This window comes from Seriola aureovittata, chromosome 23 (assembly GCF_021018895.1).
Source record: "Seriola aureovittata isolate HTS-2021-v1 ecotype China chromosome 23, ASM2101889v1, whole genome shotgun sequence".
NCBI lineage: Eukaryota > Metazoa > Chordata > Actinopteri > Carangiformes > Carangidae > Seriola > Seriola aureovittata.
Window position 1 is genome coordinate 4,896,948 of NC_079386.1, and position 26,216 is coordinate 4,923,163.

Consider the following 26,216-nt stretch of genomic DNA (forward strand, 5'->3'; position numbering starts at 1 on the left):
CACAGTTCCAGTTGTGTCGCCAAAAGAGCATATCAATCATTTAAAATGCATTTACCAAGCTTTGTAGTTTCTTCATAGTTCTTTGTACCTTTCACACTTTTGTATAAAACTGTAAACATATGCAGAGGTTTCAAAATTTTGACTCCACAATTACTATACAGTCATACATAAAGGGTGTTACATGCAGGTAAAGATGCAAAAGTAAAGTGGAGAAAACAGCTCAGAAGAGGCTCATCCACAAAATATCAGTCTTTATTTTCTCAAGCAGAGTGAGACTTCCCCAGTTGACCTTGACCTGTGACACGATTTGGTTTTTCCACCTAAAACTTCCAACACGGGTTAAAAATTAAACTTAAATCCACCTCACTGAAACACCGACACAAAACCTGTGTGCTGCTCCACCGAGAGGCCCGCTGTGCATGTACGAGCACTGGAAAAAAGTCAAGCTTCCTCGTCACGCTTGTGCAAGTTGTTTCCTATGACTTTATGCTATATATAAATATAGTGCGTCGACGAGAAACTTACCGCCCGCGGATGAATGTCAGAACGTCTCTCTAGTGTCAAACTCTGCACATACATCATCCTGCACAGTGAAGCTCAAACATCCCAGTTAATCAACAACAAGCAAAGCACTTTTTTAATTAAAATATATCGTATAAAAGATTTTCTTTTTCTTCTTTTTAGATACAAGTATGTGGTTTTATTGATTGTATGAAAACACAATTAACAATTAACGGTTTTTGCAATGTTTATTATTTAAGTACTCTTGGACATGTTAAAAATGTTCTTTCATTCATTCTTTTATCTGCTAGATGAGCCAAATGTATAAAACTATGACATTTAAAAAAAAAAAAAAAAAAACAGCAGACACTGTTCAGAGCATAAAACATCTTAATAAAAAATATGACAGAGTCTCTGAAAGCTACAAAAGGGCCAGAGTGAACTACAGATTATTGTGAATCTACACAGGAGCAAAAAAAAAAAAAAACAACCTACGTTTGACAAAATAAATAGAGGCGGTTTATTCTTACAGTGGCTGATATGGATGGAAGCTATTAGAGCGACAATGGCTACGGTGACTACACAACAAAATATTTCATTTCTGAGCAGGGTTTGTAACAGACTGGTACGAAGAGCTGCAGGGGCCTGACGGGAGTGTCGTAGTAAAAGGGCCTGTGTGATACAGTCGCCCTTACACAGCGAGCCCTGCGTGTGAAGTCGCACCCTGCTCATCGTAACGTCTATTTTAGAAGCGCCAACAGTTAATATAAAAAAAAAAAAACACTGTATTGTCACCCTGTGTGTCTGTGTTGTACGGAGCCCCTGATCCGCAGCCGAGGCACCAAACTGGAATTGATTACTTTCAATTACATGGCAAACGCTAATAGATGCTGGTTCTAACACGGACGTGCAAGTGTTGGCTGTAATCCATCATTACAGCCAACACTTTTATCAACGCTGTAATCCATCATTTAGGCTACTGTTCCAGAGGTTACGCCCCCCGAGGGTTGTCTATTAAAGTCAGGGGATCCAATTATAATGCGTTTGTGAAGACCACTTGTAAACAACTGTGGAATGTGTGGACGGGGTGCGAGACATCATTCATGAAACAATTGAGATTGCTGCATGATAATCAAGGGGTTATCAAAGGCCTGAAGTAAAAGTAAAGAAAAGTCCCATTTCAGTAACTCTTTGCATCTGTCTATGATTCACAACACTGCCCATACACCTTCACTTTTACTCGTTTGGGAGGGGAGAAGGGAGGGTGGGGTGGGGTGGGGGGGGGCTTCTTGGTCCGAGTCCCAGGCTATAAGGGGACGCTCTCAGACGTATTCCTTCGTGCTGCTCGGAGGGCCGGAGCGGGAACTGGCCATGGGCGGATATTTGGATACCTGCTTCTTTCTCGGACAGGAAGCAGCCAACATGGCCCCGCCCAGGACGTCTAGGAGGGAGCCGCCCCACGCGATGAAGATGGCCGCGCCGAACTCGAATCTGGCAGAGGAGTGAGACAATACCGACGGGTTAAACTCACAAAAGTGAACTTAGGATTCACAGAGATGAACCGAACCACTGGAGAGGTGAAAACTACATTTCTCACTAGACCTTCGCAAACGTTCCCACAGAAACTTGAAATGGTGAAAGATGCAATCTGGTCTTTTTGAATTCAGGAAGGATGAGTTTGCTTATGAATACAACTTTTCATTCATAAGAATAAGAGAGTGTTATTTCTTTTTTTTTCCAAAAGTTACATAGTGACGCTTTAACCTCCTAAGACCCGAACTCTTGCATGGCGTGCATTTTTAATTTCTCTTTGCTATTTAGGCCGATTGGGACCTGAGAAAAATTATGTCCACATATGAGGACATTAGTTTTACATTTCGATTACTGAGTGGCAGTATAATATCCTCATATGTGGTCACCAGGCCCTTGTTGAGAAAAAGTTAGTATTGTGGTCTAGAGAACCCAAAATGTGAGGTCCACATATGTGGACGCCAGGTCCTAGGAGGTTAAGTAGCAATACAATATCAAAGGCCTGAATTCAAAATTAGACTTCAGTAAATCAGTTATTAATTCATAATGGTCCCTAAAGAGTTTTGCATTAATATCTATATTATATCATTTAGATTTTATCACTGACTCGTTAATGTATATGATGGATTTAATGTAAGGTGGATGAGGTAGGGCACTTTTTAAGCACTGTATATATATATATGTATTGTTTCAGCTGTATAAAAGCATATATGATCAGGTGATCGTGTTTTATATGGAAGACGTGAATCTGCAAAGTAACAAAAGCTCTCAAATGGTAAAATGTACAATATTTCCTGCTGATACAGTGGAGGAGAAGAAATTTAAATATTCAAATAAAGTACTCTTTCTCCAAAATAATGCTTAAAAGAATAGTTTGGAAAATACAACCTACTACTGGCTGTTTCACCCTCTTTCCAGTCTTTATGCTAAGCTAAGTACCTCCTTCCTTTAGCTATACATTTAACAGACAGATACGACAGTGGTATTGATCTTCTCATCTAACTCAAAAAAATATGTGAGTTAGCAATTTCCTAAACTATTTCTTTTGTTACAGGCCTTGAATAGAGCGTGGTGTTTGTGTTACGTACTTGGTGTTGACAGGAGTGTAGGGATTATAGAAAGCCCGGATGACATTATGAGCAAACCAGGAGCACGCCACGATGGCACAAAGCCCTGTGAGGAGAGAGAGACAGAGAGAGAGAGAAAAAGAAAGTCAACAACAAAGATCAATCAGTCCATCAGCACATCATCAAAACCTGAGAGCGCAGACATGCTTTTATCCCCCCTTTATAGTCACCAGGCGGCTCGCCACTGACTGCAGCACAATTAGCTTTTAGTGTTTCTCCTCAGAGCCAGTTAGAGCCCTTATGTCAGAATCAGTGCCAGGAGTTCTGGTCTCATTCAGTCTGACGACCTCTGAGGGGCCGGAGCAGGGGAGTGGGCGGAGAGCTTTTGGACTGGGGGATCAAACTTCCTCCTACCTATTGTATGATGTGCAGGAGATCTAAGATGCTGTGATGATGAGGTGGAGTTTTGGTGTGAAATAGTATGGAACCAGGTTTGTATTGTATATTAAAAGCTCAAATAGCCTGAGTAAAATATCAGACACGTACGGGTGCCTAATTAAAGGAATATAATAAATGCAGATGCTTCAGTACAGAGTTGGTCTTCGCTGAGTGGTTTGATGAGCCTTCACGGTCACTTGGTCTCCGCCCAGCTGAAAAACCTGAATATTTTTCTCCCCATCAGCATCATCCGAACATCAAATGAAGGAGTATATGATGGAAGACTTGGTGTCCCCCCAGAGGCGCTCCACACGTGGAAGCTGTTCTGGCAGCTCGCGGTGGAACGACACCTCTCTGTTGGTTTTCCCCTTTAATTCATCATCGACCTGTAATTGAATTTCTCTCACATCAATGGTCATCAATAACAGGGAAATCAGCGAAAACTGTAAAGGAGCACTTCCATCCTCACCGCCCACTAGGAGGATGATTCCTCCTGTCATGGCGACGCGGGACTTGCGTAGTTTGTCGCTCCCTCCGCAGGTGGTGCACTTCATTCCCATACAGGCCACGCCCAACCCCGCGATGGACACGATGATGCCAACTATCATCAAGGCACGAGTTGCCTGAAGGGAACCTGGAGAAGACAGGAGAGACGGAAACAAGTAATGATTACGGTGAAGAGGAGTACAGGAAGTGTGTGTGTTGGCTCTGTCCGGGGAGGCAGCGAATACATGTCCTTTTGTTTGCTGGAATGTGGGAACTTTGCAAAACCACAAAGAGCACATGGAGTCAAATAATCAATCTTATCTGTAAAAGTGCAAATCTGGAGGCACGAACGGGAAAATGATCAGGAACGACTCATAAACCGTCCTCGATCTATCAAGGAGGCTTTATGAGAGTGTCCCGAGGTTGTGAATTACATTAACATCACCCTGTCAGGACACTTTAATGTGAGCTTTTCCTGGAAGAGAAACCATGGGATACACATGAACACACACACACACACACACACACACACACACACACACACACACACACACACACACACACACACACACACACACACACACACACACACACACACAATCAGAAAGAAAGAAAGAAAAAAACACCCACATCTCACACTCTTTTTTTCCACTGTCCCATCTGTTGCTGTTAGAGAGGTGGAGGCCTGCTGAAATACTACTGTCACGATCCTCATCCAGCCCCCCCCCCTCCCTGACACTATAAACCTATCACAGGGTGCCCCCCACCCCCCCCACCCCCCCACCCCACCCTCTGTCCACCTAGAACCAGTCTGTGCCAGTCTAGGCCATCCCTGCCCTGCCCAAACAAACAAAACCCTCCAGCAGCGAGGGAGGGACGGATGGATGGGTAGAGGGACGCAGAGGGGAAGAGGATGTAGAGGAGAGAGAGAGAGAGAGAAAGAGAGAGAGGAGATGGGGGGGTTGGGGTGGACTCTATAAAGTAGTGAGAAACGGGAAACAACAGGGTGGATTATATAGTAAACGCACATCAGGATGCACACAGTCGCACTGAACAGCACCACACAGTTTTAGTCAATCATGGTTCGTGAAATCATTAGGAAAAAGATAGATCAAACACCCAAGAGGCTTGAATTTAAAACTTTAATTCAGGAATATGCACTAGAAACATTTTAACACGAGGCCCCTCTACAAGACAGACCCACACTGAGGCCTTACATTTCAGCTAATATGAATCAGATCATCTTAAAACCAAGGGTCTGAAACCCAAGGCCTGTTGCACACTTAAACCTTCTGTATTGTAGTGAACGCAGTGCGATGCAGATTAGATCACTTCACACAGACGGGTAGATTCTGACAGATATATTGTATTTCGGCAGAGACAACATCAGTGTTTGTCCATTGATCGGGTTATAATTGGCTTCAAAATCCAAATCTATTACCTCACAGCTGCTCCGGAGAGTTTGAAGACCTCCATCATGTTATCACCGTGCAACAGGTGCTATAGAAAAACCTGAATTATAGTGTGTATTTCAGCATGCAAAGCTTTAGTTAAATGATCATAAATCAGTGTGCTGGTCGACGTTCAGTCGAGGGTTGAGATGCCTGTGTGCTCCAATTTAGTTACCATGGTCACCACTACCCGTGAAGGATTGAAGCAGATCATTTTTGGCAACCCTTTTTTTGTTTGTTTTGTCTGTTTTATTTGTGAGGCGATTTCTGGTGGAACTGAGGTGCATCATTTGACAGCGCGCACTTAGCGTCAAATGAAACGAAACTCTGCTTTCTGCCTCAAAGGAATATTTCTTCACCCAGAGGCTTTAACGCTGACCACAGGACCATGATGCTCGGATAATGTGTCATCTTGTGTGCGAGAGTGCTGGGAAGATTGTGTGTGTGTGTGTGTGTGAGAGAGACAGAGACAGAGAGAGAGAGAGAGAGAGAGTGGGTGGGTGGGCAGTGGGGTGGGAGGGTTTCCTTGAATGTGACAATGTATGGGTGAGGTTCCTCTTTTCAAACCTTTTTCTCCAGGAATCTGAAGCTGCCTCTTTTTTTTTCTAAACAGGAAACAATGTCCCTCTGTAGTGAGGGACTGCACTGGGCTCTGTTGATGGTAACACTGTATACCGATGGTAATTAAGAAGTGATGAGCAGATTACAACCCTGAGCTGGTAACAACAGCCAGGTCTTATTCAGATGGAGGAGGTGCTCTGATGGACCAGGTGGAGAATCACACATGATCCACACCATCCTGCTCTGTAACACCAATTCTCAAGGGGAGGGGGGGGGCAAGCAAAGTAAATAGCTGTTGATATTAATTACTGACACTGTATTAATTAAAAAAATAAAAATAAAAAAGAATAAGCATGTAATGTATTTACAGCATGGATTACATCCACACTGGGCTACTCACTGTCGAGCTGCAGGATGGAGTCGTAGATTTTACACTGGAGCTGTCCGGTACTTTGGAAAGCGCATGACATCCACAGCCCCTGGTACATGGCCACCGCTGTGATGATGTTGTCCCCGATGTACGCCGACATCTTCCACTGCGGCAGGATAGTCCCGATGATCAGTCCGACGATCCCGATTAGCGACAGGAAAAATCCCAACAGCTGAATACCGGAGTTGGCCATTATTTTAAAAAAAAAAATTAAAAATTAAAAAAAAAAAATGATTTGAATCCCCTCCTCTAACTTTAAAGAATGATCCCGTGTCCGTGACAGCCTTCTGTAAGGTATAACGCTCCAGGAATGTCTGGTAAACTCTGTTAATTGTGATGAAATGACGCAAAAGCCGCCGGTGGTGTCCGTGTCGCTCCTGAGTTGTGATGCCGGGGGTCTTCAGTCGGGGATAGGCTTTCCAAGATGTGGGTGATGGTGTGAAGTGGGTGTGTAATTATCATGACTGCTGATGCATGGAGCTGCAACTCCTCTGTGGTGGTGGTGGTGGTGGTGGAGTCGCTGCTGGGAAATGTTCCCCCCTCCGCTTCCAGCAAAGCAACAGGTTGTCTTCAGTGTCTAACCTTTTTCAGAGCTGTCTCACACACACACACACACACACACACACACACACACACACACACACACACACACACACACACACACACACACACACACACACACACACACACATTTACATTCATTATAATAATAAACCCACAGAAAGCATGACACCTGTGCTTTGAATATTCAGCTCTAATCTAAGCATCAAGCTTAAGGCGAGTGTGTTAAAAAAAGAATATACAGAATTTCATATTGTTGTGCATTAAAAGCACTATTTTTGCTCCATTTTAATTTTCAAATTTCCCTCTTTAGTCATATATTTTAGACTGTGTGAGCAAGTACAGTATTCATACCACTATATATTCTATAGTAAAACCACTGACCCAGATTGAAGCTATAACTCAAGTCCACGTCTCTGTACAAAGTCAAGTAAACTCCCAACTGTCCTTTTAGCCCAGATCACCAATCTCATGCTGCTGACAGGCTCCGTTCACATTCATGACCTCTGTGTTTCCAGGAACTGTAACCTGCTGGATGAGAACAGACAAATTCAATGAAGAAAAACTCAAGGGGAAAGCTGCGTACAGTAACAGGCTGAGGTGAGATTAGACAGTAGGAAAGGGTGGGTGGGTGGATGGATGGGCTTTGTCTGACAGTGTCACATATTCTGTGTTGGATAAAAATTAATTTGACGAAAGATAATCAGAAAATGAATCATAGATATTCTGGCCCTGAGAGCTCAATGCACTGCAAATGCAAACAGACAAAATCACAAGCTAATTCAGAAAACATCATCAATTTGACAACACAACCAAAAAGCCAAACGCACTGCAAGTAGCACAGACGATAAAGGAAGTGTTTCCAGGGGACAAAACGGGAACCCGAACTTGTTCAAATATGAAGCATTGAACAACAAGTGGACATGGATCATATGCATTAGACGAGACACGTCTGTGCTACTTGCAACGCACTTCTGTAGCTAATTGGTTGTGGTGTGTGCATTTGCATGTGTTTTCTTAAGCCGCAGCGCACTGAACACTCAGGGCCACCGTAATATTCAGGTATTAAATTAACTGTGGCTTTATTGGACTCATAAAAACTGGTTAATAAAACTTGAAGAAACGCATTAAACAGAAATTATGTGAGGCGTCACTACAAACAGATACAAAGATCATCACATTAAAATGAAGAGTTAGGTCGAAATACATAATTATACAAACAATACTGTATTATGGTGATCTAAGGAGCAAGACTGGGAAACAGTGACTGCTCTATTCCTTGCTAGATGTATCTGTGCAATCAGTCATTTTTCTTAATGAAATCAACTGGATGTGACCATTTCATACCTGTTGTCACTTATTTATATTTTACCATATATATTTGTTCCATTGGGTTCATTAACATGCAAGTTGTAGCCACTTCCTGTAGTGAATGGGGAAAAAAAAAAAAAAAAAGAACAAGTGACAATAGCGGGCATTGTTCATATCAGAGGTCCGGCTTAGCAGTGCAGTGTGTGCAACTTCACACTGGGGCTAAACAATAGTCCTGCAAGCAATGGGAGAGGAAGTAATAACCCGTAAGCCTGGAGGAAGTTCTCCCTACTGCCAGGTTAATGGGAATGTGCTCACCTACCGGCTGGGTTACCTATTTAAAATGTAATGAGGCTTCGCTAGGTCGCTCTCACAGGTCTGTTTTATTCTTTCACAACCCCCTCTGCATTGAACCGGTCTTTCATTTTCCCATGTTCTTGCCCTTTCCCTCCACCCACCTCTTCTCTGACTATTACCCCCCCCCCCCCCAGTCTACTGTATCCAGGCTGGAGAAATAAGCCTCAAGGTTTAACTGTAGAGGCCAACAAATGCCTCATTGTTGCCGGGGGAGGAATGACCCGATAGCTCAAGGAGTCAGTTTCACTTTGATACAGAGGTTGCCAAGCAGGAGGAGGAGGAGGAGGAGGAGGAGGCAGGTTTTGGGGGTTAAAAGTGTTCTGGAGGTCAAGGTGGGAAGAGGAAGATGAAGGAGAGACAATGACTAAAAAAAAAAACATGAAGGTAAGAAAGGTGGGCACAAAGTGATGGTGTGAGGTGTGGAAGAGGAAGATGAGCAGGAAGAAGATCAGGGGCCAGTCTCAGGCCTACCAGTGGTGTTGCCGCTGGTAACCTGATTTATATGATGTCCTCTTGGCTGCTTTTCCACCCAGGTCCTGGATTGCAGAGAATACAAAAAGAACATTGCCCCCCCCACCCAACCCCCCTCACCCCTCTCTGCTCTCTCTCTTTCCCCTTTTTACTACTTTTCTTTTTTTAAAAGCGTAAACACACATTTGTCTTGCTGGTTTAGCCGTTGCTCAACGCTCAATAGGAGGCGAAAAAGAAAACAGCTAAATCAGCGCAAAGAAGGGCGCTAACAACATTCTCCTGAGGCCTCCTCTGGGTCTGAAGTGAGCGAGTGGAGTGCAAATCTAATGATTGAAGTCCTTTAAGTGCCCTTGGAAGTCACTGAGGCATTAGCAATAAAACATGCTGGGCCCACGGCTTTTCCCTGAAAAGCTCAGAGTGCGCAAATGAGGGGGATGGCGCCCTTCTCTTCATGTCCCCTGTCTTCTCCATCTTTAGCCTTCTTATGCAACAACACTTGGCTTTTGTGCAGCAGCAGCAGGACAGGGCCAAGAGATTGTGTTCTTGGTCTTGTGGACTCATTCTTCTCATCTTCCCTCTGAGGCAATGAGAGAGAGAAGTGTTCTTTTCTCCGAAGCGCTTGGAAAGTGCTACATGCATGCTACACTGAGGCTTTATGCCGCACATCTCTGTTTGTTTTATGTCTTTGTGGTAGTTTTATGTCTCAGTGTAGCTGTTTTATGTCTCTTTACAGTCATTTTGCATCACTTTGTAGTTGTTTTTACAGCTCGATTTACACCTCACTTCGGTAGTTTTGTCTCATTTGGTCATTTTGTATCTCTTTGTGATCGTTTTGTTTGACTTAATCTCTTTTTAGCATGCGTTCCACCCATGGCCATCTCAATAGACCCTCCCCTGTACTCACCCAAACTAAAATATGGTTATTTTTGCCATGTTTGTCAAAAACACTGGGTCAAAATAACCTGTTGTCTTGGGTTTGAATAGTGACCCACTTGTTTTCTACACATGGATAGCAGACAAAGTGAAAGCAGCATTATGTTGGTCATTTTTTTTAGGTTTCAACTATCTGTACAACCAATCAGACTTTTAAGTGACACACATATATATATATGTGTGTCACATTTATATATATATATATATATATTCATGTTTATATGTACTAGTGCTATGCCTATTTGCTTGGCCTGTGTTAATCTACTTTGCAGCATTCTTGAGAGCATCATCCAAACAGCTTCACACTCAACTTCTTCAACAATACGACCTGCAGTGTGTGTGTGGTCAGTCGGTCTCGTTTGTTACTGCTGGAGCTGGCAGCTCCACTCCTCCGTTCCGAGTTCTGCCTTTCTTAAAAACCCTGGTATGTATGTGTGTGCTTTGAATTGTCCTGGTGCTGCACTGCCCTCGTTCCTCGTGTTAAATAACATGTAGACAAAGCAGTGTTTGAATCTTTCTCGTGAGCTGCTCGTCCAAAAACCTTCACAGTCAACACTGCACTTCCTTCCTCCCTCAGCAATACACCTGCAAAGTTTGAAATCAATCAGATGAGCGGTTTGTTGGTGAATTGAAACACAGATTCCTCCATTTATAGTTGTAATCTACCTTTTGATTCCTCTTCTAACGGTAGTGTTTTTCTTTGACTTAACATTACATTACTGCCCTCTAGTGGCCAAAAGCAAACATTACAATCACTAACTGTAATCACAGTCGAGCACAGACTATTTTCCTGCATGTATCACAGAGTAAAAGCGTTTTTTTTGTTTGTTATTTTTAAATAAACACAAACGCTGTCACTTTCAAGAAACATGTATTTCAAGCTTTTAGACTCAAATAAAGAACATCACAACGTGTTAAATACATGATGCAAAACCTTTGAGTGTTACCACATATAGATTTACCGTCTATAGATCCATACATGGTTTGTGTTATAGAGTTGGCTGTGTGTCAGGTCTGTATACTTCTCTTTATGTAAAGTGACACCTGACCTCACCCGGAAATATGGAGCAGGTATTTATGGTAAGTCGGATGTGGTGATTTTAGAAAAAGCACAGAGAAGAAGTAGAAATCAAGTGACAACCAAACAATGTGTCAAGCTCCAACTGTGTATGTGTGTGTGTGTGTGTGTGTGTTGTTTTCTAAGGGAAGGGGTTATCAGGAGTGTAGTTGAAACTGGCGTCCAAGAACATGGCCAGGGTTCCCAGGGTGGTGATGATGACAAACAACCACAGGAAGAGACGGTCCACCACCAGAGCAATGAACTGCCAGTCTCCTGTCATCTGGAGGGAACACACACACACACACACACACACACACATTAAGCACTTACTGTAAGCACTGAGTCAGCAGTGTACTGTACGTATGCACTGACACATGAACATCGCTGGGGCATGTGTGGAACACTCGGGTAGCAAGCTGCCTGACAGCGCGAGCCGAGCCGTGCCGAGCCGTGCCGTGTGTGATTCTCACCGTGTCGTCCGTGTCTTGCTTCTTCAGCTGCTCAGCCATGTATGTCACGGCGGCAATGGCTGACTTCAGGTTGGGAGGGAGGATCAGACAGAAGCTGTCAGAGTTCGGGAGCTGCTGGAGCTGCACCGTGCTCTCACACCTAAAAGACAGAAGCACGGAGAGAGACGGAGGGAGAACTTCAACACAGAAGAGGATGGAGAGATAAGGGGGATGCAAAAGGATCGGAAATAAGACATTAAGTCGAGTTAAAACTTTCTTAAAGATAAACTCAAGCTGATAAAATACTAAAAATAAGACAAAAAAAACTTCACTCAAGGGCCATTTTCTATCCTTTTCCAGAGCTTTCAACTGCATCTGGAGTAAAGATTTTAATGTCAAGCTTGTATCACCATGCCAAGAATGAACATTCATCCTCAAGTGCAGTTAATACTGCTCACCAGAGAACAAGTTTGTAACTATTGTTCTTGCCTGTGCTGTATCCTAGTACTTTCACATATACACTGTAAAACTGTCTGCCTTCATAGGACTTGATGCTTTAAAAAGGTCTTACTGTAAGAACTTGTTTTCCGAAGGTTCGAAGGAATTATTCTTGTTATTTTTAGATTTTCATTTCTTTATTATACTTAATTATATTATGATTATTATTATATAAGTATATTACTTAATTTGTTGTACATCTGGGGCACAATGATTTGAGCATATCGTATCTTATCTTTAGTTTTTAATTAAGAAATATACAATTATAGATGCAAAACAAATGGATGATAATATTCATAATCTATTTTTATTTGTTTTCATATTTATTAATGTATGTGCAGTTTGTGTTTTAAGAAATCCTAATTCAAATCACCATTACATTGTGCACATTGTCAGCCTAGCATGTTTCCAATTAAGGAATATGTCACTTGCCCAGACTGTCATGTTAATACTTAGACACATGTCCTCTGGAAGAAGTTAGAACACGAAGCTATTCTCTTCACAAACGCTTCACCAGCTCAGAATTTATGTTGTGCATGTCACGAGTCACTTGCACGGCATTGTGAAACAAAGTGTCACTGACATTAGCTGTCCAGTGGAGGACGCGCAGCACAGATGCAGATGTCAGTGTCGTGTCTTCATAGCGTACAGTACGTGTCGTGTGCCCTCTAGTCACTGACTAGCAGAACTACTGCAGGCGTCTTCCTGCAGGCAGCTCCTCTGAGCGCTGACTGACGGCGTCACATTCCTGACAGAGAGGTGACATTGACACAACACTGGGTCAACATTTATGTGATGCCATGACCTTTGATTTGTGGCATGACCTTTCATTCTTAGCCCCCCACCGCCACCCACCCACCCCCCACAGCTGTTCCATAAAGCAAAACATACGAGCAGAGAGGGAGAGAGGCCGAGCCAACGTGCCGTGACTCTGGAACTTCAACCAGAATACATGTATTTGAGGGATTTGCACAGTTGTGTTATTTCTATTATGTTCATATCAAAACACTTTGTTTATCTAACTTACTTTTTGGCCAAAAACCTAAAATATCTGTGACTTTCTCTATTCCTTGTTTGAAAAGTTCACATTTCTGATCATCTGACCCAACAATATACACTGTGGTTATATGTCCGGTCAGGTCACAGACACTCCTGCCCGACCACACGTCGCACAGGTTTAAGCACACACTTAAATAAGGTGTTTACTGTTTGCCACCGGTTGGACTTCCTCCTGCTGCCCGGTGCTAACCCCATTCACCCCTCACCTCTTGCAAAAACACACAAACAAACAAACTCAGAATGTATCTTTCTGTTTGATCATGATGCACTTAAAAAAATATTTCTAATTTTTACAAATTTTAATTTGATTAGAATACTGTTCCTTCCAGACCCAGTTTGGATAAACTATATATAATCTATACTATATAGATGTATATATATAATTCCATTGCATGTCTTTTTTTTCTTTCAACATCAGTTTCTGCGGTTATGTATGTTTTGGCAGCTCTATGTTTGAATACTATGTACTTATGTCAGTCATTTACCATGACAACCTGATCAACTCTTCAACATTGCTACAGTAACAAGGGGTGTATATAGCCCCTGTTGGTATGTGTATACATTCCAACAGGACACAACCCCCCCCTCAGCTACATGTCACATTACTGAATATATAATAGTGTGATGAAAGGTGTGATTTTTGATTTTTAAAACTTTATTTATATAGCACATTTCATTCCAGGTGGATAGTGTAAAGATAAAACATTAGACACAAATTAAAACACATAAATGATACGTATAAATTAGAGAATAAAATAATTAGGTCCAACAACTGATCAGTAAAAAGGTGTGTAAAATAAAACTATTGAAAAAATAGGAGTAAAATGTGATTAAAAAGAATAATAAACAGTCCAATAAAGATAAAACCAATAAAAGGAATAAAAGTCAAATAAAATGGTACATTGAGGCCAGCAAAGCAGACTACTGGAAAGCACGGCTACAAAGGAATGTTTCCAGTTTAGAATTGAAACTTAATAGTGTAGGAGCATCTCTAATATGATCAGGCAGCATGTTCCTGCGGCTAGGAGCATAAAAGCTGAAGGCGGTTTCGCCAGTTTTTGTGGAGACCCGGGGAATAACCAGACGGCCGGTTCCAGCTGAACCTGAGGGGTCTAGCTGGATCATAGCTCACAAGCAGGTTAGAAAGATACTGAGGTGCAAGACCATGTGTGGCCTTAAAAACAAGCATTAAAGTTTTAAAATAAATGTTTCTCTCATTGTCCCCTTTTTAATCCCAGAACTTCTGGTTGTTCATTATTTATTAGTTGTCTTTTTATCTTGTTGTTAAATACATTTCCTCATATAGGAGATGCTCATGTGACCAGATATAGACGATCAGTCATCGGTGCATTTGCTCACAATCCATTTCAGATAATAAGTAGCTTTACTGCCTTTGGTTTCATTGTGTAACGTCAGATCATTGTACTGTATCTTTAACAGAAGGTCACTATAACGTTGATATTTAAAGGATACATATCGTGTATCACCTTCAGAAAAAACCTGGCTCGGCACCACAGTGCACCTGTCGTATCAGCACCTTCGCCACGTATGTGTGTGTATACATAATGTGTGTGTGTGTGTGTGTGTGTGTGTGTGTGTGTGTGTGTGTGTGTGTGTGTGTGTGTGTGTGTGTGTGGTGTTGATTATATGCAGAACCTCCGGCACCGGAGAGAGGAAGGCGTCAGAGAAGGAGCAGGACAAGTTATCAGTGTCGCAGAAAGACGGCGTGACAACAGATGGATTGCAGGACAATAAAAATGAGTGACCAAGAACTCCTGTGTGAGTGGTGTGTGTGTGGGTGTGTGTGTGTGTTTGTGTCACAGCAGAGCTATGTGGTGCTCTACATGCTGCATGCCATCTACATTCCACAGCTTGTATTCATTACCGCAGACACAAGGAGCCCTTTTCACTATGACACACACACACACACACACACAGTACAGTGGATGTATGCATATTGACTGATACTTTGACTCATGACAGAACCGTACACTCGCCCAAACACACACCCCAGGTTAATTAAACTGATTTTCACACACCCAGTAATACCAGTTAATTATACACAAACAATGATGCATGATGCAAGCAGCTCACATCACCAAACATCCAGCAAATTCTCATAATGTGTTGTAAAGGACAACACCTGCTGTAACGACCCCCCCTGACAGAATAATAAGACAAAGAGGGGGGGGGGGGGGGGTGTCTACATGGCATGGGCTGGACGATGGCGCCCGACCACCATCTCCTCCACATCAAAAATGACAAAATCCTCCTCTGCCCGATCACTCAGCACTGGTCTTCCCCTTCCACTCATCTACCCCTATCCATTCTTCACCCCTCCCTCCCCCTCCTGTCTGCGGAATTACCCCCTAATGCCTAACCTAAACAGAGGCTTAGTGGCTGGCGACTGTGGACGGGGGCGTGGGGCTTAGCTGGGGCCGAATCTGATGCCTTTGGAATGGGATGAGAGATGCCCAGCACCAGGACTGGTTCAGGGGACTGTGGAGCTGTTTGTAATGCCAGGGGCTGTGTGGCAAAGGCAGAGGCCTACTGGCAGATTAATCAGAGAGAAGCCGGCATGGTTGGACACACAGCACAGACTGAAGATTTTAGATATATAATGTCTTTTGATCTAGATTGATATACCTCATCCTGTTGATCTGAATGACGTCTACCTGGTCAATGAGAAGAAGTTCTAAGCAGTGACAACCATCGTGGCTAAACAGACAGAGTTTGGTGTTTTTATTTTATAGTTTATTCAAGTACAAGTGTGATTCTGTGATGAAAACTAGTACATAAGCAAGACAGCTATATCACAGAAAATAAATGTTAGTTTAGGCTACTCTTTAAGTAACTACATACACAGTATACCTGTGGGCAACACTAAAATTCAGGTTAATGCAATATAAAAAAAATAAAATAAATATCCAAAAGCTATACAACAACTTTACGACGCTAATGTTTAGCAGACAAAGTTTCTCCATGTTTGCCTTCCTAGTTTAGCAAGTTAGCGTTCTAACACTCAGAGAGCCCACAAAGCCAACCTGGTGGTGTCGCTTGAGGATCGCCAGAGTCACAGGCACATATCCTCTGAGGAGCATGAATATATGTACAAACTGTCACGGCAATCCATCCACTAGCTGTTCAGATGTTTCTGTCCCGACCAAAGCGGTGGACTGACTGATGACACACTGACATTGCTGTCCCTATAGGACCAGGTGTATTTTTTAAAAATACTTTACAGAAGTTCCACATAAGGAAATATATACGTATACTGTGCATTAATGAGTGACATCCAAATATCCTATACATCTCAAATGAGTACTAAAACTCTGAAAGTCAGGGTATGAGATAAACATAATAATAATAATGTACAAGGGTAAAATGTCTAACAAAGTACGCTGAGTTTAGGCGTTCATTCAAGATCGTTAATACAATGTGAACAACAGTCATGAATGAATCATTAATCCTTCTTTTGTGTTTGTCAGAATACCCTTCATGTGGCTGTATTAAATACCGTATTAAATATCTGAGGCTGAAGGAAGAGCACATACTCTTCTTGTCTTGACAGATTCTCTGTGCTGCTGTGGTGATGCTGCTGTAATTCTGCCAAGTCTAGCACACTGTGTACTTTACTATAATGGCTGGTCTGGCATCAGATCCAACATTCACACTTTGGCACGCTGTACAAAGAAGATTCATGCCCGCGCTGGCTTTTATTAACGTTAATAGAAATAGCTCTCCCCCCGGTGTAACGTCAGGATCAGCACATCTTAGCCTGGAAATAGGATGGATGACCCGCGTGGTCATTACTTCAGGTCTATGGTTTTCAGTCTCGACAGGGAGGCCTAATATGTATGATAACTTTTTAGAAGTTTATCTCTTTCAAGAGTTTGGTTTGTGTTTGGAATCTAAACCGGTCAAGTATATTATATTTTATTATTATAAATGTACTAACATTATGGTCTCACTCATTAGTGAATCCCCTAATAAATTATCTAAATAAATTTAATCATTCATTAAATAGAATATAGGAGTTTAATCAATATTATATTAAAGGTTCCCTGGGAAGTTTGCTATTAAACAAACAAACAAAAGATATTTTGTGTACATTTGAGATCTAACAAATATGTTGATTACATTTCCTTCTTCATGAAACATTTGCAAAACCATTTTTTGTAACACTTTAATTCTGCCTTGTTGACCTGGTTAGTTACTAGCAGTCATCCTCCTCTGTGCCTATGTTAGAGCATTGCTTTCTTTATTGGGACATTAGCACCACCAGAATAGCTTTACAACTGGCATCAGCATACGAACTGCACCACATTTGGGCCTCGGGCGGATGGATGTGTGTCCGTATCAAACAAACAAACCTGGGAGCCGCTTGTAAAAACATTGCTCCATACTGCCAGTAGTGGTCAAAAACTCCACAGGGGACCTTTAAGTACGACAGCACCCAATCTAAATATTACAAAACATCGGGCTGTGGAAAATTGACTTAGGCGTTTATCCAAAGATGCCTGGTACCAGGGTGACCTGATGGCCGAGGGGTTAGAGCGCGTACCGTGTGGGTGCAGATTGCCCTGAGCGGCGAGTCCCCAGGTCGACTGACCGGACTCTTTGCTACATATCATTCCCCTCCTCTCCATCCAATTTCCACTGACCTATCAAATAAAAGGCAGAAAAATGCCCAAAAGAAAGACGCCTGTTGCTCTTGAAAGGACTAAAATACAACAATTATCATTAATACAGACCAACCAACCTTTTAGGAAAGGTGTCTTATGAAAACCACCATTGTAGAGTCAAATATCTTGAGGCCGTTGGTGTTAAAATTGCATTCTTTTTGGACATTACATACTTTTCAACTTTTATAGGATGTTGAGAACAGAGATGTTTGTAAATTATTTACTTTTCTTAGATGACCAGAGCAACTTTCTCCAGTTCCTTAGTTATTGAAGAACACCTTACGAACTGAACAAACTGCTAGTTTGGAGGTTTCAAGTTGTGCTTCTTCATTTGAAATATGAAAGTGACTGAGCGACGCCTCTGGTAGACTCCATGTTGGTAAAATGCGTCCTTACCTGCCTCTCCAGGGAATGACGAGATCAGGGTTGATCTTGCGAAAGAAGTACTCTCCTCCAGGCTGCCGTCCATTGAAGCTTCGGATAGGTGTGTTGTTATAGTCACTAGACTCCTCCTTCAACAGAGGTTCCCCAGGGTTTGGCCTCGTCATGCCGATGTACTTGGGCAGGAAGTCAATGAACGCCTGGAAATTCAAGGTTCGGAAATCAGTGAAATCATAAAACACAAATTGATTCTATGTGAATCTGGATAACTGTCAAACCCAGCGTCACCTTTCGAACCCAGTTTGGCATGATGTGTGTGCTGGGCGTCCGGTGGTGCAGGTTGAGGACGACTACGCTCAGGATGACAGAGAAGGTGACCAGGATCATGGTGAACATGACGTAGTTGACGATAATTGGGATGCCGAGGGAAGTCTCCGGGACCTTGTCAGCCAGCAGCAGCATGAAGACGGTCAGAGCGATGAGGACAGAAATGGAGAGAGTCATCTTCTCTCCTGCAGATGACAGGGACAGCTTGGAGAATTAGTTATGACAGCGCAGTATTACTCTGTTAGTTTCTGTCTCATGTTGACAAGGGCAGACTTTGAGACATGGCTGCATTTGACCGTTGTGGAGAAACACTCAACTGGGAAAGATCACATGAAATCAAGAAATTAAGGTTATGTGCCCCAAACATTCTGCACTCTGTTTGTTCGCCTTCTCTTGAATCTATATTTTCCACTGTGTCAGTGAAACATATGAAATCCGACCACACAGGGCCAAAGATTGACAAAGTACATCCCTGGGCAAGGTCACGTTCCGTCAATCCTTAATGCATCAACAAATCGTCCATTCCTTCAAAGGTTGCCCTGCCTCATGACATATTAGACAACATGCTTCTTGTCATGACATGAGACGGTGTATTAAAAGAGTAGCCTCACTTCCTATAACCCCCTCCTGACAGTGATGTGTAGTCGCGATGTCAAAACATGTTGGATGTGCTGACCTGCTCCAGGAGGCAGGTAGAAGACAAATATGGCCAACACGCTGGTGAGGATGCAGGGCACGATGATGTTGATGATGTAGAAAAGAGGCTTCCTCTCTATGATGAGATAGAAAGTGATGTCCTCGTATAGGTCGTCCTTAACGTGCTTCCTCGAGGGTTTGTGACAGATTGCCCATTCTCCATTTTCTGCGGAGAGAAGGCGAAGGTGGCGATGAGAGGAAAAATAAGTTCACTAAACATTAGTTAGATGTTCTGCGGCCTCGTATAAACCTCCCGTTAAGATGCAGTACGTACTCCACAAATTGTTATCTACCACTTGGAATCAGTTAGCCCTCGCAGCTAAAATTAGAAGACGATATACTGTATGAACAATGAGTTATTGAGCTTTCATAGGAGAAAAGTCTATGAGTGAAGTGACCAAAGTTACTGTAGGCACCAACCAGTGAAAGCATTGTCATCTATAACAATCTCTTGGATCTCTTTGCCGCCATCGTCCAGGAAGTACTGCAGGTCCACCTCAGAGGCGTCATAGTTGTACGAGCGGAAAACCATGCTGCAGTTCTGCCAGTCAAACGGGAAGTACGCCACCTGCGGATTGATGGATGTAAGTCCATAAAAACAGGAGAATAAAGTAAAACAGCAGAGTAGTGCCTATCAGCCATAGTGTCCTCTCTAAGATCCCGACACCGCATGGAGACAAATGAATAACAGGAGGATGTAAGTTTCGGCGGTGTACCGGTGCCCATGTGGTTTGGCAGTACCTCTATAGAGCAGGAGCTGCGGTAGATGGCTGGGGGAAGCCAGTTGACGGTCCCATCACTGTAAACCAAGACGTTGACGTACAAGGCCACGTCAAACTGACCGTCGTTACTGCGGGGATAAAAAGAGAAAGACAAATGTGACGCTACTATGTCGGAGATAATATCCCATGACATTTCATACCGATACATCTCCGCGACATGTTATTGTAGCTTACACGCTACTTTAGGTGTGGTTTGCAGTCAGTGTTTGCGCAACCTTGACGAGTGAAATGTCGTTTGATAGCTCCAAGTATTTGCTTGTATCAGTGCATGGCGTTTAAGGATCCCCATATCACCGCAACAGCTGGTGTCATGCAGTTGTTTAAGACTTGTGGCTCCAAGGTGTTTTCCAAACAAAAAGGAACTGCTACAGGCCTTGTATTCCCTTTTTATGTGAGGAAAAAATACACCTATACCTCATCTGTGCCTCTGTAACTTTGGTTCAGTGTCTCTTACATCCATTCTGACTCTTTGGTTGAAAGACATACCTCTCAAAAGAGACAATGTTATGTCTATAATCAAAAAGGTTGAAGAACAGTAGCCATTTTATTTTTGGGCTTGTGCACAAAAATGCGAGTGTCTGTTAAGGGATTCAAGTATATTTTGAACCCTACAGATACAAGTTTCTTCAATGCATTGTTGCATATATATATACACACACATACATATATATATATATATACACACACACACACACACACACATATATATTTGTATACAGTGGGAATGTCAAACTATTCAAACAAATAAAACAAAAACTTGACCTTCCTTATTGTTATTTTTTGGGCAGGTTTTTGCCTTTATTGGGATAGGGACAATGAGAGAGTGACAGGAAAGTTGGAGGGAGAGACAGAGAGAGAGAGAGAGAGGGGTTGACATGCAGCAAAGGGCCCAGGCTGGATTCAAACGTGGGCCACTGCAGGTAGGACTGAGCCTAAGTGGTATGTGCCCTGCGCAGCCATTTTAAAGTGAAACATGTTCATCAGCTTTGTCACTGCGGAAGATCCTCTGTTAGTTACTATATGACGGATGATGCGGAGACTGTGCGACTGTAGATAGATGCTTACTTGTTTATGAGGTAGATGTCGGGACGCCACACCTTGTTGGGAGGAATCCTCAAAACATTGATGTTGTCATATTCCTCCGGGGTCCATGACAACCTGTAGTCTGTCCATTCCTGGGATGGAAGGAAGGAAGGAAGAAGAAAAGGGAAAGAGAAAGGACGTGACTAACTGGCATAGCACAGCAGACAAAAAGTGTAATCATTAGTGCGGTGCCCTGACGTCTCTGTCATTTACATCCTTGTTTCTCCTGCCTTTGATAAGGCACTGATTACGACACAGACTCACACACCACTGTCACAAACACTAAGGCTGTCCTGAATCCTAATTAGCGAGAGCGAGGGACAGAAATGAAAGAGCGAGTCGGAGAACGAGAGCGATAACGCAAGAAATAATTTGTGGTTATAGAAAGTGGCAAGTCCATTTGAGGGAGGAGGGGACGGAGCAGGGTTACAGAGGAGACAGAGCAGCAGAGCGTGGTGAGGTGATGAAGATGAATGTTTTCATGCTCATACCAGATTCATGAACACGTTGGTTGTCATCTCACCATTCTTCTCGTTCTGTAGCGGGATAGATAGAGAGAGAGAGAGAGAGAGAGATAGAGAGAGAGAGAGATAGAGAGATAGAGAGAGAGAGAGAGAGAGAGAGAGAGAGAGAGAGAATCATTGGTGATGCCACTGTATCTTGTGGTGCATGACAGTGCTGTTACTTCCAGTCCTGCTCTCTAGAAACTAATTGGGTATGGAAGAATGGATGACGCTGCAGGAGCCAGAAGTTGTGTGTGTGTGTGTGTGTGGGGGGTGGGGGTGGGGGGCGGGGGGCATAGGACTGCATTTTCATAAGTTAACTTCATAGAACAATAGATGGTTTTCAAAATAATTCAGAATGGTGAATGCACGGGTGTTTGCGTTTACCAGGCTGACGAGCTGAGAAAGGGTCATCCCAACTCGCACCATCACCTTCTCCTCCCAGTAACGAGCTGGTCGGACTTTCATGTTGTAGTTCTGAAATAGCTTCTGATGCAGCCTCCGCTCTGTTTCTGAGGCTCCTGGATGAAAGAAGGAGGTGACTCATATTCATTTGTACTTTCCATCCATCCAATGAAAATGCTCTAACCAAACAATGACCAACTTCAGAATAAATCTTACAACAAAAAAAAAAAAAAAAGAAAAAGCACTTTGATCGTTTCACAGTATTAATATGGAACCTAGACCTGCTTTATAATCAAACAGCACATGGAAGTCTCACTTTATACAATATAAGACCTTTAATCCACTGACACCCAGACCACAGCATGTTTGTTCAATGTCGATCAGTGAGTCAGGCCTGCAGTGGTTAGGGGTTCAATTCCCTCTGGGATGACTCGTGCTATTAATATACTATATGCTCATGTATACTCAGTATGGATGGACTGGTACGGGTGTTTTCTGATTCAGATTCCAATCAAGGAAATAATATATATACATATCATTATTCTCTGATCTGAAAATAAATATTGAAGCCATGTGGCAGAGCAGGAGGAATCATTACTGAAACAAAAATTGTTTTTTATTTATTGCCTATAATTCAGTCCGGGGAGAGGTGGACATTAAGTTTGAAGTGCTATCATTTAGCAGAATTACGCACTCTGTATTTCCTGCTGATGATGGACTGACTTCCATTCCAAATATGCGACTAAACAACGAGTGGGAAAGACAGAGAAGGACAGACAGGACATGCAAAAGAAGCAGGGCAGGTGCTGGTGTTGTACGATGGGTAGCAAAGGTGACTGAGCTAATGTAATTGATATGCAGCAGGGGAATGGGATCAAAGGGATGTCTGGGATACCAGCTCCATCAGGGACAAAAATAAACTCTGATTAACAAACAATGATGTGTTAATATGATTCATTATATGTTCCAGAGCAGCGTTTTTGCTATTCAAGCAGAACAACATAAACATCTTTTATAGGACAGAGAATAAGGACTTCTCTCCACTGGGGTTCCCCCCCCCCCGCTTCTTCCCTCTTTGTCCTCTTTACATTGGCCCTTCTCTTTGGGGAAAACAGATGCAGAATCACCCTCGTCGTAGGACTTACGGCGGGACACGAACAATCCATCACAACCCCTGTGGAGGTCACCAGCCGGTGCAGGGGAAGCTTTTTGGCTTTCCACTCCCACTGTGTGGTCAGAGGGTCAAAGTCAAAGCCCTTCAGCTGAGCCCAGATAAGAACTAGTCATCGCAAATCGATTCTAATTATGATTTTATCCAAAGAAACAGAGGAAGTGGAATCAATACCAATTTAACTGAACTGACAGGACGCAGAGGGATGCGAGATGCTCGTCTGTTATCTGATTGTAGTGCGACTATATCCCGAAGCGCAGAAATGCCTGAATTTCGAAGTGCGTGCTTCCAAAATGGCGGTGGAGAGGATCCAGTTCTGAGCAGCTCCACAGGAAATAGGTGGTAGTGTCAGGACAGGCCGAGGAATGGGAACACTGCATCGCAGGTCGCCAGCAACCACAGGGCAACTGTTTGTTTTCCGAGTACAATGTGGGGTCAAGGGTCAAAGTCAAAGGCAGTCAAACACTTTTGTTTGTCGCTCTCTTCACCTCTTTCCATCTCTCCTTCTCACTGTGCCATTCAACTTCTTAATTTAAAAAAGGCATTGGAGTGATATATCTGTTTGTTTGGAGTTTAAAAAAATAAAAAATAAATCTGACTTGATCAAAACTTAAGCTTCAAATTAGAAAATCAATATTGTGAGTTTAAATTGAACTCCTACAGGAAATAACAATACGCTCTGGAAATCATACCAATGTCCTTACCAGTGAATGTGAGGCAAAGGCTGCCGCACACGACGAGAAGCGTGTTCATTCGCAGGTTCACGTTGAGCTTCATCTTCATTTGTCCCATCGTGGCAGTCATGACATCTTCTTACACTTCAACGTGCCAATCAAAGGCCCCGGTCTCCGCTACGGCCAGACACTCTGAACCCCCCCGGCACCTCCACCCGGAACCTACTGTACATGGATGAAGGTCTCCCAGGCAGACGAACGCACACCTCCAGTGGGATTTACTGCTAGATTGCACCTTCAGCAGCGCGCACCTCTCTCTCTCTCCCGTCTCCTCTTCTCCTTTGTGGAACCATGGCTCCATGGGTGAAACCACGGCCTGATTGGGTGTGCGTGCTGGGAGTGACGAGAGGGCGGAATGTGTTTGTACTGGGAAGCCTGTGGGGCAGGCACCTGTTGGTGCTCGCCAATCTGAGGTTAGGACTGTGGGTGGGAGAAAAAGGAAGTGGAGGGGCTGGGATGGGGTAAAGGAATGGCAGTGGGTTACAGGTTATGACAATGGAGATATTTTTGGGGGAGAGAACAAGCGGGCGGGGTGGAGCGTGGAGCTGATTGGGGTGGGGTGGGGTGGGGGGTGGGGGGTGAGAATTTCTCTGTGGACAAAGAGGTGGCTCTTCACTTCTAATGTCTTCTTCATCCTGTAATTGACCTCTCCCCCTGTTAGTCTTTCCTGTTTAATCAAATCTCTCCCAAATGGTATTTAGGTCATTTGGTTTTATTAGAAAATAATCACATTTATCTAATTTAAGAGAAATTACACTTAATGTTAATGTATGACTTATTGGTCATTAGTTCACAGGAGGAACTTGTCATCAGTTGTCCAATTTTAATTCCTTTTTACAGCTGTAAGAACAGTTGTAACATTCCCAAACTTCCCGACTTGTGCTTTCCAGTGACAGAATCAAAAATGACACTGTGGCAGACAATAACCCACGCACAGGGAAGGCGTGGGATGGGGTGAAGGAACGGCCATGATTGTCACAATGCCCCATGGATGTGATCAGGTTGTCTTTAACTGGGATCATTTTTTCTACAAACGGCTGGCTTTAATCACATTAAATAAAAGGAATTCTGTGCTGGAGCAAATTGATTATCAGATGTGAGATAGTACCTGGTATTACCTTTATATAGAGCACCTGTAAAACGAGCCATTCTTAAAAGCACAAGTAAGAGCAGCCCTGGCATTACATTAGTGATATCAGAGTGGTCGTGACAGTGGAGAGAGATAAAGAGCCGAAAGTCAGCAGAGCAACGCCGACATGATTTGACTTGATAAGTCTCTAACCCATTACAAGCTAAAAGTATAAGTGGGAATTAAAGTGAGACACACTGAAAGACTCTCCAGGGAGATGTGCACTGGATGAACTTGCCGAAAAACAAGTTACCAAATTCTTTGGCAGGAGAAGGCGAGGTGTCGTCAGTGGTGATGGTGGGCTCTTTGAGCGGAGACAGAGCATCTCTCAGTCTTGCTGATACCAAGCTTGAAGTCAGTTTGAGGCAAGAATAGACTGTCGAAAAAGGATGTAAAAATAGAGATGGATGTTGTTGCCATAGAAATGGTGCGGGAAAGTTCTGAGACTTGAAGACAACAAGCGCTGTGATCGATGAGGTGAAGGCCCTTGGGATGAACTCCGGGTCCCGCTGCTTCTTGAAACCTTCAAGTTGATTTAAACGAAGTTGATATCTGTATTTCAAGGGTCATAAAGTTATTTTGTCTGTTACACAAGATAAGAAAATATCTACTTGGCCCTCCCTCTACTTCCTATTACTTCCTTTTCTCCCCTCTCGCCCTCATCCTGGTCAGGGTCTCCTGTGCAAAAACACAAACAGGCCATAAATCAGCGCCACGTTGAGTTGAGAGAAGGAGAATGTTTCCGACTTGCCCTCCTGCATACCGCCACTCCCAGTATAAATACATCAGTCAGAATGGCCCCTTTGTGTTTTTGTGCATCTGTCGAGCAGGCCCCGTCTTCTCGATGCGACAGTTTCATGCAAGGTCAGAGAGTGAGATAGTAAGCCGAGGATAGAGATGAGTGTGATTCTAACAGTAGTGTGGCAATAACGCTGCAGCCAGGTCTGGAATATTGAAGCCCTATCAGCACTGTCGCCACAATTAGCCGTTGAGACTGACTCCAGACTTTCAGCCTTCAAATGCCTCAGCTGATGCATGTATGCATGCATGAGTGCACTCACACAGAGAAATATCAGGGAAGCCCATGCAGAAAACACTGCCAGTGTGTATGTGTGTGTGTGTGAGGACGGTTATTAATAGCAGAGCGGGCAGGAGAT

The 26,216-nt window shown here is 43.2% G+C and overlaps 2 protein-coding genes across 3 annotated transcripts; both read right to left on the reverse strand.

Annotated features, from left to right (window-relative positions):
• Positions 1 to 735: 735 nt before the first annotated feature.
• Positions 736 to 7,917, reverse strand: cldn7a (claudin 7a). The gene is made up of 5 exons (XM_056369432.1): positions 7,410 to 7,917; positions 6,435 to 7,057; positions 4,006 to 4,170; positions 3,120 to 3,204; positions 736 to 1,992 (listed from the first exon to the last, which is right to left on the reverse strand). Exons 2-5 carry the CDS (start codon positions 6,655 to 6,657, stop codon positions 1,824 to 1,826), a joined length of 642 nt encoding a protein of 213 aa, XP_056225407.1. The 5' UTR covers positions 6,658 to 7,057; positions 7,410 to 7,917; the 3' UTR covers positions 736 to 1,823.
• A 3,046-nt stretch (positions 7,918 to 10,963) lies between these two features.
• Positions 10,964 to 26,137, reverse strand: chrnb1l (cholinergic receptor, nicotinic, beta 1 (muscle) like). Of its 2 annotated transcripts, XM_056369151.1 has the most exons (11): positions 23,901 to 26,137; positions 22,008 to 22,141; positions 21,609 to 21,653; positions 21,100 to 21,209; positions 19,994 to 20,102; positions 19,673 to 19,820; positions 19,233 to 19,418; positions 18,518 to 18,741; positions 18,245 to 18,429; positions 11,628 to 11,766; positions 10,964 to 11,437 (listed from the first exon to the last, which is right to left on the reverse strand). In XM_056369151.1, exons 1-11 carry the CDS (start codon positions 23,998 to 24,000, stop codon positions 11,297 to 11,299), a joined length of 1,521 nt encoding a protein of 506 aa, XP_056225126.1. In that variant the 5' UTR covers positions 24,001 to 26,137; the 3' UTR covers positions 10,964 to 11,296. The 2 variants fall into 2 exon arrangements, with proteins under 2 accessions (XP_056225126.1, XP_056225127.1); XM_056369152.1 differs by lacking the exon at positions 10,964 to 11,437 and having other exon boundaries at positions 11,725 to 11,803.
• Positions 26,138 to 26,216: the final 79 nt, after the last annotated feature.

Coding starts and splice junctions, on each gene's coding strand:
- chrnb1l (XM_056369151.1), bottom strand. CDS start 24,000: ATGACTGCCACGATGGGACAAATGAAGATGAAGCTCAACGTGAACCTG. Junction 21,654..22,007: donor TTTCTCAGCTCGTCAGCCTG/GTAAACGCAAAC, acceptor ATCCCGCTACAG/AACGAGAAGAATGGTGAGAT. Junction 19,419..19,672: donor AGATGACAATGCTTTCACTG/GTTGGTGCCTAC, acceptor TTCTCTCCGCAG/AAAATGGAGAATGGGCAATC.
- cldn7a (XM_056369432.1), bottom strand. CDS start 6,657: ATGGCCAACTCCGGTATTCAGCTGTTGGGATTTTTCCTGTCGCTAATC. Junction 4,171..6,434: donor CTCCATCCTGCAGCTCGACA/GTGAGTAGCCCA, acceptor TGTCTTCTCCAG/GTTCCCTTCAGGCAACTCGT. Junction 3,205..4,005: donor AATCATCCTCCTAGTGGGCG/GTGAGGATGGAA, acceptor CTCTCCTCACAG/GGCTTTGTGCCATCGTGGCG.